At 40.8% G+C, this 17,301-nt stretch overlaps 1 protein-coding gene across 1 annotated transcript in view; it reads right to left on the reverse strand.

Moving 5' to 3' along the window:
• Positions 1 to 54: 54 nt before the first annotated feature.
• The window catches only part of LOC103480483 (insulin receptor substrate 1-B), a 57,013-nt gene continuing 39,766 nt past the window's right edge, over positions 55 to 17,301 (reverse strand). Inside the window, exon 4 of the mRNA XM_008435440.2 lies at positions 55 to 6,078. Within this exon, the coding sequence (XP_008433662.1) occupies positions 6,071 to 6,078 (8 nt within the window). The 3' untranslated portion in view covers positions 55 to 6,070. The remainder of the gene's footprint in view (positions 6,079 to 17,301) is intronic.

Raw genomic sequence — 17,301 nt, forward strand, 5'->3', positions numbered from 1 at the left:
TTGGGATGTTATTTGGTAAATGTGAGCTGGAGCTTTTTTTTTCTTAATCAGCAGTGGTCTTAGCCTTGGGACTCTCATGAATGTCTTGTTTGCTCCGTTTCTTTCTTGTTGCTGAAGTATGACTTGACCTGATGCAAGTGAGACATTCAGTGCATTATAGGTTAATCTTGGTTCTTCCATGAACTCTTGGATTAATCTTAGGCCTCTCCTCTCTTACGTTGGCTTCATGTTTTCTCCTTTTGTGAATAATTACTGATATTTTCCCAAAGCTTTAGAAATTGACCCGTTCCAGAAAGATGTTAATGACTGTTTAAAAAAAACAAAAACATTTTTCTTCAAAAAACAGATCAGGCAAAGGAATAGTTTTCCACAGCACTGACCCATTGTTACTTAGGGATGCTAAATAATGGTCATTTAAGGGTTTATTAGATTAAAATTTGTTCCACTTGATTAACTCAAACCTTCTTTTAGTGTTGTAGTTTGACTGTCATCAACTAGAGCACCGACATCATTAAGTAGAGTCAGTTGATACAGAAACAATGATGGTGGGGTGATACCAGAACGGGAAAGAGAAACAGACCAAACAAAGTCTGTTGTGTGATGCAAAATGCACTTTATGTGGTTCTAGTTTGAAATATTGATTGTATTGTAACATGATGGAAAAACCATGATGTCAATAAGCACGGTTGATTTTGAGGACTGCTGTGAGTTAAATCTCTTCATGAAGTGACGTTTTAACATTTCCACGTACAGTCCAGTGTGAACATTTCTCTGTTCACATGGAATTAAGTGTTTAACCAAAACTAAATTACACTTTATTCTCTTTATTTTCCTATTCAGCAACTTAATTAGTTCCTGTTTTGTTAGGTTTTATTAATATGTCTAAGTTTAACAACGTAACAAAACCACAATCTTTTATTTAATACATGACAAAATTTTAATATTTAATCATCTTTTTAAAATCCAACATTATGAAAACGTTAGCCCTTTATGTTAAAGAAAACACGGTTAGTCTTCTAGATTCTAGAGAAAACTCTGATTTTTAAGAAAATAGCCACCTATCAATTAATCACTGGTCGACTGATAAGCTCAATCAACCTCACATTAACTCAATCGATGACTTGCATCCCTAATTAGAACTGAAAAGGTGTGATATTCTGCACAATAAGCAACTGCAAGCCACAAATTTTAAAGAGGAAAATAAATAACCACAACAACTTTTGTTGAATGAGTTTTTTTTTTTTTCTCTTTTAGGTCAGTTTTTTTTCCGTCAAGCAACAGAAGTAGAACGCTCTACATCAACACTAAATTTTACAATATTTCCATTCAGTACCATCCCTCGGGGGGCGCAGCAGGAGCAGATAAAACAATTCAGTCCAAGCAGCAGCACCATTTTTTTCTGCACATCAGAATTTCTAAAAAAAAAAAAACACGCTAACAATGCAATGAGTGAGATCATACAGCCACTTAAACTGCCCACCTACACGCCTTCCTCCGCCAGAGCTCCACCACGAACCTGGTGGCCTTTGAACACTTTGCCAAGATCAGCTGCAAGGAAATGCAGGGAGTTTGACCAAGTTTGAACAGCTAAGGCCATGAATGGCTCTCTGAAGGGCAGCGTTGCTAAGCCTAATCGTCCGGTTGGAGAGAAAGTCTGCTGACTTTTTCTCTAGGCTGAACGTACACTGAAGCATTTGGCTGAAAACGACGGCGTTACCATATGAGAACATCTCCAAAGTACATGACAGTTTCGACTCATTTGTTTGCCCGTAGGTTTTGCTGGAATGATGCGTCGGATCTGCCGTCGAGATCAAACCGTTTTTCTTTCCTGAATTATTCGGAGCAAATCCACCCACAGATCCCAATCAGCTCATAATAAAGCCGCGTTGTTGCGCTGTAGAGTCTGAAAAGTTTGTGGACTTGTAGGCGGGCAAACGCATGAGATACGGTGATTTGAAACAGTATTAAAACCCATTCAGTTTGTTTTTATACATTTCATGTTACAACCACAAACTAAAATGTGTTTTACTTGGGATTCGGCGTGACAGACCGCCATAAAGTAGCACCCAAATAACTAATGTACTGTGCATTTACACACATTCATCCCTCAATGTCCCCAAATTAAATCCAGTGCAGCCATTTGCCTTCGTAAGTCCTTAATAAGTAAGGAAATGCAGCGTGTGCAATTTAATCTCAGTGTGGTGGAAAACTAACACTGCAATTCCTGAGCAGACCACTGTGGAACATGGCGGTGGCAGCATCATACTGTGGGAATGCTTTTCTTCAGCAGGGACAGTGAATCTGATCTGTGTTGATTTAAAGGTGATGGAGCAAAATGCAGAGAAATCCACCAGATGTAGAAAAACCTTTGAGACGGAGATTCCCCTTCAAGCAGGAAAACCATAAATACTGTTGCCAGAGCAACAACAGAGACGGTTTAAATCAAAGTGTATCTACGTATCAAAGTGGTCCAGACCGAAATCCAATAAAAACACTTGAAAACTGATGTTCTCCATCCATCCTACAAAGCTGGCAGATCCATACTTCAAAAGATGTAGAGTTTCCAAGTGTTTCCCTACCATGCTGAGAAAGAAACCCCACGCTGCACTTCTCTCAATTTCATTTGTAAGAAATCCTGAAAACTATTTTGTCTTTCAGTTCACAGTTATGCACTATTTTGTGATGGTGTGCTACATAAAAACTTCCAGTAAAACACACTCAAGTTTGAGGTTATAACAGCAAAAAATATGAAAAACTTCAATAGATATGAATTATTAAGAAAGGCGGTGTATATTTCTTTATGCTAAACAGACATATGTATTCTGACATAAGTTGTATATCTCCACGGTGGCCTTTTCTTTCTCTCCATGCATTTTTTTCCTTTTTTTTTTTTTTTTACAAGCCTCCAGTCAAAGTCTCAGGCAAATTCAAGGTTAAAGCGTACACAAGTCTCCCACAGTGACCTTTATCTCAGAGAGAGCCTCATGAGCCGACTTGTGGACAGAGATATGCGAGAGCAGCCTCCCGCCAAACAGCGACAGAATGCAAAAACAAATCAAAATGTACATTTCAATAGTAAAACAAAGCAAAGTGTTCCAAACTGAGAACTGAAGGTTGATTCTTGAGGTGGTGTCGGAGACAGGAGCAGCACAGTTTTGCTGCTGCTGTGTTTTGGCACAGCTGACAACGTGATGATCAAGTCCTCGGATCCCGGGATCAAGACCACGACCGCTGACAAGACGAATTTTACACAGAACAAACTGAAGCAAGTTACTCTTCAACTGTACAGCCGAGAAATGGACACAAAAATAGACATGTTATATTCTGCTATGACAAATGTATTAGCGCTATGTGCTAAAATGGGGCAGAGAGAAAGAGAAGGGCAGATTAGGAAATAGGACAGGCACTTCAGCGCGTATGCATAGCGAAGATTAAAGCAAAGAGGCAAGCGAAGAGGAAAGGAAAGGGAGAAAAAGGAGTCGTTATAAGAGGCTAAAGCACTTTCACTTTGATCAGTTTGAAAAGACAAATGAAACGTCCTAATTAACATTAACAACTGAGAACAAATTGGCTGTCAGATTTATGCAAAAGCAAAAATGATTCCTAGCCCATTTACAGACGCTAAAATCAATATTTGCTGACCATACAACGCTAGCATAATCATGGCTATTGATAGGGACACTGTCCTCGGCTCTGTGTACTGTTTGTTATTTAGCATCCTGAGACGAACGGGATTAAGCGACTGTCTAAAGCTAATAGCACTAATGGGATTGCGTAGCTCTATAGGGGGTCTAACCCCGGTTGTGGTCAGCAGGACAGTGAATTTATGTCCAGGCTAATATGCTAATTTGAGCCAGCTGGCTTTAAACTAGCGAGCAAGCTGCACTATTCCCTGCTACAATTGCCATTTTCTTTCAAGCCTGTGGATTTGAACACTTTTATTTATGGCTCACCGAACAGCAAATATGAAAGTAAACAGTTTTTAAAAAAAGAGAGAAGAAGTCAGGAGGAAAAAATATAAGCATCAAAATGCAACACATGGATTAGCAGAGAGCTAATGGCAGCTTTGCTAATATTTCTCACAGTCGGAAAGAAGGCTAGCACGTTGCTAGTACCGTTTACATATATTTGCGTTCATGTCATATTGGAGTTATTGTTGTAGCAACTTTTTTTTATTTTGTTGAGAACTTCTCATGCAGACACAGCTAAACGAAGTAATAGTTGATAAATTCTGACAAAGTTGCTATAAAACTACAAAGAAACTTAGAAAAGTTTAGTTTTAGACGCCCACAGACAAATGGGCAACGCACATCGGCATGTGTTAAAAATACACGTCTGAACTCACCCTAACAAGGTCCGGTCACTCCTCATTTTCGGGCATTATAACTTCAGATCGAATGGCTAAATATCAGTTATTTGTGTCACCTTGGTGAACTTCAGTGCTGGTCCAATCTGTAATAAAGTATGGCAAGCCAAGAGTGCCAAACATTGGCATTGACTGATCACTTAAAAAAATAAATAGAAAATACAAATCGTCCTTTGACGTGCATTAACGCCGCATTCCAGAATTTCTTCTTTATTAAAACGAATAATATCTCAGTAGAAGAAAAAAAAATCTAACAAAGACCTGAGTTTGTTAATTAAAGGTGGTTAATGTAATTTAAATAAATGATTAGATTGTTTAATTTTCTTACATTCTCTTAAGCGATAACTTTGATTTCCGTCTTAAGCATATATGCTAAAATTTTACTTAGAAATGCCCAATTAAAATGTTTATGGCATGCAATTAATTACGAAAATATACTTTAAAAAAAAATCTGTGCATTACAGATAGTTCTTTTTTCACCGCTCATAAACAAGTGACTCTTTGGAATTACAAATCTGATTTTCACATCAGTTACATAAAAGAAAGGTTGGAAATGTGCCGATATTGGAAACCAATGATTTTCTGCATTAAAGGGGTTTATTCGATGAATGTCTTATTTTCTTTCATTACATCCTTTCTTCCAATAAACATCAACAATGGCAGTGGTAGAAGTACCCAAAGACTTTGTTAATTAAAATAATTAGCACCTCAGTAAAAAACATAATATATATTAAATGAAAATACAGCCCTGAGTCTTTTTAAGTATTACTAATGAGATATCACTGGTGATATGTACTTAAAGGTAAATAACATTTAGCTACTTTGGAAATTTAATTTCAATAAAATTAGGAAATGTGCAGATCATATTAGTTTTTCAACTCACTATCAGCTTAAAAAGTTGAATATACATATCTCTTTTTTTTCTTTTTTTTTTAGGGAAAGGGCATAACAAAGATCCTGCTGTACTAAAACCAGAGCAGATGTAATGCTCTCTGTCTGGAATTTTAGATGGCATATTTGCTAAAAACATGACTGTTTCTGATTAGAGAAACTTTACTTTGTGTATAAAAATCTGTTGTTAGCGCTCAAACTCCAATCTCTTGCACTGATCCTATATGACATGAACGCATCGGTGGTAAAAAAAAAAAAAAAAAAAAAGCTACTGATCTCTATCAGCACCATCAGCTGTAATTACATCAAGTCAAGAATGAAACAACAAAACTCAAAGCTTTAGCTTTTAGAATGGCTACAATATGAAAATGAGGCACTTTTTGAGCAGCTATGTGACTTTACATATTTCCTTTTTTTTTAAACATACCACTCAGCCAAATGTGTACTCTTTTGTCATTACAGGTTCAAAACAAAACAAAACAAAAAAAACCACACACACACAAAAAAACCCACTTTATTCTCCATTCTGTACCGTCCTCTGATTGGCTTTCACTTCATGAAATGAGAGCAGCGAATTACTCTTTAAGAATATCATTTGGCACACATCCCTGTAGGTTTGCTCAACCAACCGGATGAAAGCGAAAAGGAAAAAAAAATAAAAGAAATTTTCCATCAGTTTATGTCAAAGTGCTTCAGGGTTGCGTCCAATCCAGCAGCTCTGTCCGTCTGATTGGCTGTCACAGGAGGGAAAGGTGGAGCATCGAAGCGCTTTGAGTGATACCAGATTGTCTCTCTGAGGATGAATCGCTGACATCAGCACTCTGCAGAGGAAGAAAAAGAAACACAATCGGGTAAGATGTGGAACAAACAATAAAACGGACATTCAGAAGATACAATTTATCAGGTTTATTACGATGGGTGACGTTTGATACAAGTGTCTGCTTACGGGTTCTGGAACTCAGTGACCCAGAAAGAAAGACTGAAGTTTACAGGACGGTCAAACAGGCAGAAAAAGAAGAGATTCAGACAGGGAGAGAGATAAAGGGGGACAGCAAGATACGAAGACATCGAGGACACCTACTGCTACAGGCGGTCACACAAATGTGAGCTTTTGACTTTAGGCCAGCAGGGAACAGACATTCGGATCGGACGCTGCGTTTTTCAGGCCGTGTGATTGCGTGACTGCGGTGCATAGAAGACATAGAAGCGCACACACACAGGTATGCGCAAAAAAATGTCATCCGCAGCAAGAATCGAAAGTTTAAATAGTCATCCCCAGCAGCGTTGATGGGATTAAAGTCCCGGTTCAGAGGCTACAAAAACAATCACATGGTGTCAGGAAGCCATCTGTCAGTCTCACACACAATAAGCCATCTGAGGATGTCCTGGCCAGATCTTCAAAGCGCTAAAATATTTTTGCAAATAATACTCTGTATGTGCCAGCAGGCTTGCAACTTGTACTTTTGGACTAAAAACAGCAATGTTGGAACTTGAAAATGCATTCAGGGCTTCCATGAAGCACAGTGAAATGGAGAGAGTCTAAAAATGCTTTTCATACGAGTCAAACTGAGAAGAAATGAGGCACAATTTGCAAAACGTCCAATTGCACATGAATGACGATGAATGGTGTAAAATTTAAATTACGCACTGATTGTTTTTCTTAACCATGTTGGGCTGAAAGTTTAATGCTATGTACGCAACATACGAGAGCTCGTAAATAGTCTGGTTGTTATCAACCTCCCTGGCATTTAAGTCACTTTAAGCATCCAGCATGTCGAGGTGAGGGAATCTTCATTATTGAAGACAAAGCGACTGCATAGCATGCCATGAGAAATTACAAATAACTTAAGTAAGAATGGCACGTGTGCTTTGAATGGATTTTTTTCCTACTTAAAATCCCGAAGTTTTTGTTCACTTAATGAAAGTTACCGACACGTTGCCTTGAGGTCTGATCCCCTCTTTCAAGCTAATCTGTTTAAGAATATTTGGCCAAAATGGGAATGATGTCACACAATAAATCTAGACTAAAACAAACAAATATGAGTTGCAAGAAAACGGAGAAATTACAAGTTTATCCCCATTCATGCTTCAAAGCATGTGTCCCTACCACTAATCAGAGTTTTACTCAACACAGAATAGACAGAAAAGCCTCTTTGGTCAATCTGTTTAGCATATAACCTGCTAATAACTAAATAGAAAGTTGATTGGTGCGTCCTGGATTTTAAGGTTGATGTGAAGCAGACACATGGAAAAACAAAAACACTGTAAGCGTTTACATGTCCGTCTGTGAAACAAGCAGTAGTGTCTCATCCTCCCAACAAGCATCGTGTGATTATCACAGCAGCAGTAATAGCAACAATTGCCTTTAAGGAGTCTTGGACGTACAATTGTTTACATTTTTTGCTCAAACGTTTTTCATTACTTGCAGTATTTTCGCTCAAGGCTCTCCTCCCTTCTGGATCCCAAATGAGATTCTGACTGTACGAGTCCCGTCTTTGTCCCGTCTGACAGATCCGCTCCCTAATTTGATGCCGTCATTGTTTTCCTTACAAAATGCCTTATAACTGTTATCGTACCGTCTGACAGGTTTTTACAAAAGAGCGACAAGCTCCTAAAGATCACGTTGATGTTCAAATTGACGTGTCTTTGAGTGTAATTGCTGCTGTGAGCGTCTACGGTTTTAAAATGTCCCATTTTGGAGTAAATGAGTGGCTGCTTGTGCAGTTTGCTTTGCAAACGGGGTTAAAAAGCAATATAAAAACGGCTAAACCGGGCTACTTTCTGCAAAACGCAGTGACTCACGGTGGAGGAACTCCGTCTGTTTTGGCCAATCTAAACAACATCATAAAGTTACTGAAGAGACCCAGCTCACAGAGAGTTCCCTAAAATTTCCCAGCAGCGCTCAGCTCTCTAATTGCACCAGGATACTCTATATTTATACCCCTCCTTCTCTCCCAAGTTTCATGCAGTGTGCTATATTTAGCCCCCCCTCCTACCCTTGGCACAGGCGGTGGCCACCAGCCGGCCTGCCGGTCCCCGGCGGACTGAAGCGGAGCACATCGCCTCCCTCTCTCCAGCAGAAACAACAACAAGCCATGAGACTGGAGGACCCCGAAGAAAGAGACGGCATAAAGCCACGAAGAGGGAGACGCTCCAGGGCCTTGAAAAAGTATTTACCCCCTTATGGAGTTGTTGCTTTTTAGGTAGCTTAAATGGGTTTGCGGAGATCTTAAAGTCAGATGAAAGCAACCAGAGTAAAAGCTCTCCAAGTTCAATTGTGCGCAAAAGAAAAAAAAAGAAACAAGAGAAAAAAAGTGATTGCCTCAAACCTAAACACTGCCTGTGTCAACCTTGGCTCCAACAGCCGTCATCAAGTGTTTGTGATAATTATATCACTGCGGAGGCATTTTGCTTCACTCTTTTTTTATGAACTGTTTTAGATGGTTTTCAAACACCAATGACCTGTTTAAGGTTATACCAAAGCACCTAAATCAGATTTATGAGCAAACTTTGACTAGGCCACCCTAAAAAACCTTTTTTGGAGCCTTTTTTTTTTTAAATCAGTCCCAGACCACCACACTACCGCCACCATGTGTGATGATCGGCAAACATGGTGGTGATAGTTTTACACCGGCTGTAACAAGTTACACTTTTGTCTTTTTAGTCCACCGAATATTTTCCACAAAAATCTTGGGGATCGTCAAGATGCCATCTGGAAATATGTTCCTCTTGGTTAGGAGTCATGCACTTTGCATTTTTGCTTCAGATGGTTTTTTTTTTCTGTGATCTTCTGAAAGTCTATGTTGGAGTAATTTTGGCCAATCCTGGGAAGAATCACAACTATGCCATGTTTTCTCCATGTGTGGATAAAAGATCTCAACAGAGTCCCAACAGTTTTTTAAGCCTTTCCTTCTTGAATATCTCTAGATCTTGATATGAAGTGCTGCTTTTTGAGGTCTTTTGCCATTCTTCATGCTGTCAGACAGCTTCTGTTTCAATTATTTCTTGATTCTGCACGGGGTTTTTTTTTATTAGGCAAATAAAAAAAAGTGGTTCGTTTCAGATATTTTTCCAACTTTTAATAAAATAGGTTGAAAACTGTTTGCTGTATTGACTCAGGTTATCTTTGATATATATTTTTTCGAAACTTACAAGTGTGACAAGAAAAATGGAAGAAATCTGTAAGAGGGTAGTTTATTGTTCACGTCGCTGCGTAATATTGACTTTTCCCCAATAAAGACTTTATACAAATGGATGAAAAAATTAAAGCTGCTGACTGCCTCGCATGCTACAATTAAACGTTTCCTCCCCCGGCCCCACTAATCAGATATCGGCTTCTTATTTTCTCCCCTGGCGCTTCGCACATCGATCTCCTTCATTTCCTCGAATCGTTTCACCATCTGTGGGCAAATCAATATCACAATGGCCGCGTGCTTCTCTTCCTCTTATTCCTGCAGCCAGACTGTTTAAATCAAGACGTTTGACAAGACTATCTGCCTCCGCAGTCCTCGTCTCGCCACTTTTACTGCTCTCTGGCTCCGCTGGTGACTGTGTGTATGTGTGTGTATAATCAGGGAAGTCTCTGTGTGTGCGTGTGTGTGTGTGTGTGTGTGTCTGTGTGAGAGACGTCCCGATGAACGGCTGCTTTAAAAATTGAAAGCCACCCAGTTCTCTGGTCGTAAATCTAGCGTGTCAGTCTGTCATTTTCCTGCCGCTGCAGCTCCCCACATGACGCGGGGCAACATGAAATGAGTCACTGTGTCCGCTGGCCACTGCAGTCGGCTAAAATTATATTTCGCCTGAAAAGAAACAGGAGCAGACCGGAGGTACCGCACTCCATCATCGGAAACGGAGGTAAGCACCAGCGATGAGGGGAATCGCTGCGAGGGAACGGAGGCGAGTTCTACGAACCTCGCATGGAAAACGATGCAATTCACCTCCGAGATGATTTGTGCTTCCCATTCAGGCGGAAAATTGTGTGGTTCTAACCTGCAATCTGAGACCTGTTTGTGAAAAACACAGACTCCCTCAAAGTCCAGGAGTAAGCCGTCCATGACCTGTGATCCACCGCGAAGGATTTCAGAATCATCGCAGGATTAGGGATGAAATAAAATCTCTCCAATCAGCAAGTTTTCCAAGTGAGCGACTTCGCTTCTGAAACCATCCGGAGCTGTCATTACAAAGCTTTCCAAGTGTATTAATACCGCCTAAACTTTCTCAGATTGTTTTTTCACATTACAACCACAACTTCAATTTATTGGGATTTTACACGATAGGCCGACACAAAGCACAACGTCATTTCAAACCACAAACCACGTCTGGGATAGTGTCAACTTTCTGATGTAGCCGCTCTGGTCTGGTGAAACCAAAACTACATACCACACCACGTGTCCTGTACGCTGATGTAAAATAAATCTTTATAAAAATAACAATAATATAAAAAAAACAACTAATCATCCTATGCACACCATTCCCATGAGAGTGACAGTGATGCTTGTCTTCATCAGAGTCAGGAAAGAAAACAATGAAGGGTGAATCGTAATCGATATCGCCACAATACGGCGGCTTCCCTTATTTGCAGGTAAGTATTTGGGGATTTTCCTGTGAAGTCTTTCACTTCCTGACGTTCTGAAAAGCACAACAAAAAAATGTTTTTACAGAAAAGCAGCTTTGGAAGCTGACATAAGAAGGCACGATGCTGCTTGACACACCCTTGACTGGCCAATCCAGGAGCTGCATTTTATTTTCCACAACCCTGATTGGCTGTAACCTGAATAACAGAAATGAGGAAGACTATTGATGTTAGTTTTAGCAGTAAAGCTAAGATTAAGGTTTCCTGTATTTGGTGTTTGAACTATTAAAGTATGCTGCAATCATAAACACTTTTAGAGGAGATCTGAGGTATTGCTTCTAAATTCCCATAAACATCGACGGTCCACTGTGTTTAGCAGTTATATCTCGCAATATGTATGTAATATATGCATCTCGTAATAATGTTTCCCTTACGTCATGTATTCAAGGAGAGTGAAAAGTAGCATTCCCATGGTGAAACATGGTGGTAGCAGCATCATCACCAGGCACAGAGAAGCTGGTTGGAGTTGATGTGAAGGACGGAGTTAGAAGTTCATCACATGATAGAATGGTCTAGCTAAAGTCCGTCACGTTGGATCCCAATAAAATAAAAAAATAAAAACAATTTGCGGTTGAAACATGACACAGCGTGAAAAAAAGTCAAAGAGGCACAGATCCTTGTGCAAAGCTCTGCATGCTTCACTTCATTAACTCGTCTCTCCTGTGAGTGGATTAGAGGCGCAACCTGAGCCGGGATCCAGCACCAAGACAGCTGCAGGAAGAGAACTGGCAACTCGCGGGACGGCTCCGGTGTCGCCTCATTTCATTTCTTCCAGAGACGCCGGGAAGTCTGTCGGCCAGGGGGACGTGTTTTGTTGCCCTCTGACGGCGACCCTCTGACTTCACCGTAGTCGCTGCTCGGACGCGAATCTCGGTCCGGCCGAGGATGACGATGAAACGACACTCCGCCCGAAAGTCTCTCCGAGTTACAGGTGTTTGAGAATTGCTTCTTCGTGGAGGGCGTCAGCTGCATCAGCTGATGGTTTCACAATGCTTGGAGTCACTGCCAGAGGTGGATCAGTCTCTCTAATCCCTGCAGCAAATAAAAAACTCATCATCCTCTTCCTCGTGTCACGTCTCAGCTCAAACTGTTTAATTTTCCCACATTAAGTGTCTGCTTGAGGCAAGGCAATACAAAATAACTCGTGTTTTTGTCTAAGCTAAAGTATGAAAGGCTCAAATTCTGGAAACCCACCGAGGCTAGGAAGGGAAGCAGGGCACAAGAAAAGGGAAGAAGGAAAGGTAGGAAGGAAGGTAACAAGAAAGGGAAGTGGGATACAAGAAGGACAGAAACAATAGTGTTAGGAGGCAACAATGGAAGGAGAGAGGGAAGGAAAAATGACAAGGAGGTAACGAACTAAGAGAAGAAGGAAGAAAGGAAGGATATGAGGATGGGAAGAATGGAAGAGAGGGAAAACATGAAGGAAAAGAAGTAAGAACACAAAAAACAAGAAAGGGACACAAGAGAGGAAGAAAGGACACAAAAAAAAATGAAAGAAAAGAAGAAAATAGATAATGGGACACAGACATCAGCATTTATTTTTTATTTAACCAGGACTAAAAACTCTTTTACGAGAGTCTCCTGGCGAGCGGCAGCAGAACAATTACAAGTCATTTATTTCCCCGTTCTGCGTTTTAATTTTCCTGTCCTTATCCAGGCGTCAAATCCCAATATCTTTACATCATGAGCAGGAATTCTGCGCCGATAAAGATCAAAAACCGAAAGTCATCTAAGTGAGGCTTTTTGGCAACTCATGCTTCACCGTTTTAAAGTTGATCATCTGGGAACTTTTAATCTGGGGTATGAATAAGGATTAACACGGAGGCCAATTTCTCTCAGCCACTTTTCGAAATGGGAGAACGTTTAAAAACAGATCCCGTCCTAAACTTGCCAGGATCTACAGCGGATAAAGGATGGAATTCCCCCCACCCCCTCCCCCACACACAGAAAATGTAAAACCAGTTGCTCTTATGCTGCCATTTTAATTTAGATTGTCCTATTTATGAACATCCAACAAATTTAAAATAAATAATTAATATTGACATTATAAACTGAGAAAACTGTTTAAAAAAAATAAATACCGGATTTTTGCAAAAGCAGGAAATTTCCTGAGCACTCAAGTCAATCGTGCTCGATTCTAAAGCGTTTTTATTCAGAAAAAGGCTCAGTATCACATCCTGTCTTCTGGTTTATTATTCCCCCCACCCAAAAACAGTCTAGCAACAGTTTGGTAGCAACCGCTTGGATCCTTTACGCTTGTGCTTAGCTAACCTGTATTTTTAGCAGGTAATGAAAACCCAGTGCTCAGCTAAACAGAACCAACAGGACGACAATGGGCCTCCGATTGTTTGCCGAACCAACAGGAACGGCTTGTTTGGAAAAGGACAAAAGCGGCATCAGTCGCCACCGGGGCCGGCCGCACACCTCCGCAGAAAGAGCAGGTGTCCGCGTGTAGGAGCAGCGATTTGCAAAACCTGCCGGCTTTTAGCAACAGTTTAACACTCGAAGCGGAAGCCGATGAACACAGCACATGTTTGACATCCTGTCACATTACAGTCCACGGCGCGTCTCTATACATCGCTGCGCGCCAGCTGCAGTGGAAACCAGATTGCTGGGTGTTGAAAGGCGAATGGTATGTGCTCTGACTACGCTTCCACACCCACTCTGTCCCGTCTTTAACTCTGCCGCTGTCAATCAGGCCCGCAGCACCTACTGCAGCTGTGCAGCCAGCTTTCACACCAGGAACGCGCGAATGTGCAACGTACATTTGCATGTAATACGGCCCAGTAGGTGGATCAGTAGGAATTAGCTGGAGCTGAAGGAGGTGGCGTTGTGAGGGGTGAGGTCATTGCAAATTCCAGCTCTACCTTTTATTAGGCCGATGTATCGGGTGAAAACTGAAAGCACCAGCGGCTTTAGATAGTTGCCATCAAGCTGCAAATATGACAGCGGGAAAGCCCGAGGGGTGTGTTACGGCACACAGAGGAGCAGGAATGTGTGGGGTCAGGAAGAGGGATAGACAGAGCAGCCGAGTCGGAGGGGCTGGGGGGAGCAAAAGAGGCGTATTTGCAGGAAAACTGCGTCCAGCGTTCCCATGATTGCCTCCACATTTGAGTGTTGTTGTAGAAGCGAGTCTTTCTTTAACAAGCCGACCTTCAACCAGCTGGACAAACGGCCTGTAAGCTCCTGGCACAAACAGCAGCGCGAAGGAAACGCATATCTCTGGAATTCATCAATTAATCGTGATTATATAAGTAATCGTCAACTAATTTAGTAATCGATTAGCAGCTAACTGGCGTATACAGACTCAAAAAAGACCATTTGCTGAAAGAGCAACACAGTAATGAAGCCAAAACTATTAAAAAAACAAAAACATTCTGTATAAAGCAAAAAACTAAACAACAACAACAAAAAAACTTTATCTGTAAAAATTATCCACCTGAAACTCTTTGAGTGGAATAGTTTTAACTTTACTTGGTTCAAATTCAAAATCTGTAAAGATAATAATGACTAATAATATATATAAAAAAACATTTTTCTATCCAATTTTTAATGTTATCTCGTTGCATTTTAGGCAATAAAAAGTTTATTTCCGTATTAAAAAAAAAATGAATCCAATTATTTGTGTGCAAATGATGTGATAATGTTTTCCTAAGACTTGAGTGGTTCAATAAAAATCTGCAGAATGTGTCAATTTTTTAATCCAATTAACTGTCAGAATAATTAATAGAACAATCAATTATTAGAATAATCATTAGCTGCAGCCCGACTCTGTAGTTAATAAAGTTGAATACATGTTCAAACTGGATCCGTCCAACCTGACTGGACAATTCTGAGTAAATCTCAGTCTGTGGACGTGCGAAGCTGGTGGAAACAAACCTCCAACAAACCTGAGGCTGAAACCGCAGCAAAGTGGAGGCTCAATACAAAAGCACGCCGCACTTTTCAAATGTTAACTGGGTTAAAGCAAACGATTACAATTTGTGGTTTTAGTGTGACAAAATACAAATAAGTTCACTGGAAACGAATAACTCGCACGCCGCTGCAGAAGACGACTCCGCCGTTCCAAAGCGATATCCGTTATGAAACGGGAAGAACAAACTCCCGAGTGAGAGCGAGCTGCGTCTTGACCTTTGACCAAAATACCAACAATAAGAACGCAACAGCTCCCTGAGTGCCAATAAAGATTTCCATTTATCTCTCCAACAAGCTGCATCATGGATTTTCTTCGCAGTTTCAAAAGTCAAGCGGTAGACGATCTATGTGAAGTTGGCGTTTTCTGCGTTGCACAAACCGGCTACTGTATTGAAAGCCGCCATGGCACGGCATGTTCCTGAACTGTTTTCTTTTTTTTTTCTTTTTTGGAAACGTGATCCCTCTCCTTCACATACCACCAGCACACTCACATGGCTCTTTGTCTGTTGATTGCAATCTCTGATGATTTGTCTGTGTTGGTGTTGCTCCACAAGTTCTGCCACTAGGACACTCCCCACACACACACACACACACACACACACACACACGCACGCACGCACACACGCACACACACGTTAGGGCGTCATGTTGAGAGAGGTGATATACGGACTGATCGGATGAGCAGGTGGGGTCTCCACTTCTAAGCAAGGCCTCTCCCAGAAGGTCGGATCGCCCCCGGATCCGACACGGATAACGACACGAAACACAAGAAGCTGTTGCTCCATCTCGGACGGGGCGGAGAGCCGCTGCGCCTTCAACGTTTTAGAGCTTCGCAGACTCGATCGCAGACATCGCTCCTGCGATTTGCCTGCAGGTTCAAACCTGCACGCAGGAAGGCAGACTTTTACAGCTACTGATTTAATATTGTTTCATTCATTTAATTACATATTATCAAATAAAAGTGAGCCTTTTTTTATGTGCTGGAAGGGAAACTTGGAATGTATGGTGACATTTTGTTCTGGGTAACCACACAAACAGTTCTGGATTTGTTGAAAACTTCACACTTTATGATGTGAAGCTGCGAAGCCAGAGGATATTTGAGCAAAAGTAGCAGATTAACCCTTTCATGCATAGCGGTCACTGCGGTGGGACATGGTCTAAAAGCCGTTTTCTTGCGTTTCTTGTGGGTTTTTATGTTGAAAATGCACACAGACCATTGAAGTGGACACTGTCAACTGCTGGCCGTCCATTCTAAGTGCAAAAAAATATCCAATAAATCCAATATGGCAGACAAACGAAAAAGCAACTCAATGATATCCAGTCCCTACTTCTACTTTAGAAAATATAAAAATACTGACATCGAGTCACCCCTAAAGACTAACACTAATGATGTATTTTCCGAATAACTTTTCATTTGGAGAAAAATCCAACTGATCACCTAGAAAAAAAATTCTAGAATTTTTTTATTTAGTTATTTTTATTTTTAATTTTATTTTTTTTTACAAAATTTGTTTTCCCACTTTTTGTTATACCTTAAGAAAATCCAAAAAAATAAAAATTGGGGAAAAAATCCTGACATAAAGGATCATAATTCATGCACGAGAGGGTTAAACTAGTTTACGCGGAAGCCGGGTTATTCCAGGTTATTAATGTTTACAAGTGAAAATCTGAAAAGTGCAGCATGCTTTCCTCAGAAAAGACATCTAAAACGTGAAGGATCCTGAGAGCCAGAGTTCAGGAAAACCTCTAGATATTTGTCCTGCTAAAGAAAAGCATCCCCACAGTATGATGCTGCCACCACCATGCTCTAGCATGGGGACACTGTTCTGAGGCTGAAGGACTTAAAGCATGAGAAGCACCACTGCTGTATTTCACAAGTAAATAAAAAAAAAAACATGATTAAATGTGGTTACTATGTGCAGTTTTGTGGAATAAATCACACTTATTTAAGAAAGTGGAGTCTTGAAGAAGCGTACTTCAAATGGGAATGATTGTCAGGAGTAATACTCAGGTCTGATTGCTGTGCATCACAGCCACCTAAAAGAGAAGTAATAAATACCTTAGCAACAATGATTCTCATCATTGTCAATAAATAATTGTGATAAAACTCTAAGTCCATATTGCCCACGCACGCCTTCCTAAAGCAGCACGTTTTAATGCCGCCTTGCGTACTGAAACGCCTCCTCCTGAGCATCTTTAGCCTCTTTTAGCACATTTTCGGTTGCACCTGTAATGGTTTAATATGCAATAAGACACTTCTGCAAAAAGATTCACACAAAAGAGAGGCAGCGTCGCATTCTGTCGCCGAATCTGGGTTATCTGTCTGTTTCTGCACAGAAACTGACATTTTCCTCTCACACACACAAAAAAACTCCCCTCCATCCTTCATCTCCTCTTGGGATGATTTTAAATAATACATTTGTCCCTCCGTCGTCTGCTGACCTGAACTGACTCCATGTGAGGGAGTCCACCGCTGCCGCAGCAGCAGCAGCAGCAG

This window comes from Poecilia reticulata, linkage group LG18 (genome assembly GCF_000633615.1).
Source record: "Poecilia reticulata strain Guanapo linkage group LG18, Guppy_female_1.0+MT, whole genome shotgun sequence".
Lineage (NCBI taxonomy): Eukaryota > Metazoa > Chordata > Actinopteri > Cyprinodontiformes > Poeciliidae > Poecilia > Poecilia reticulata.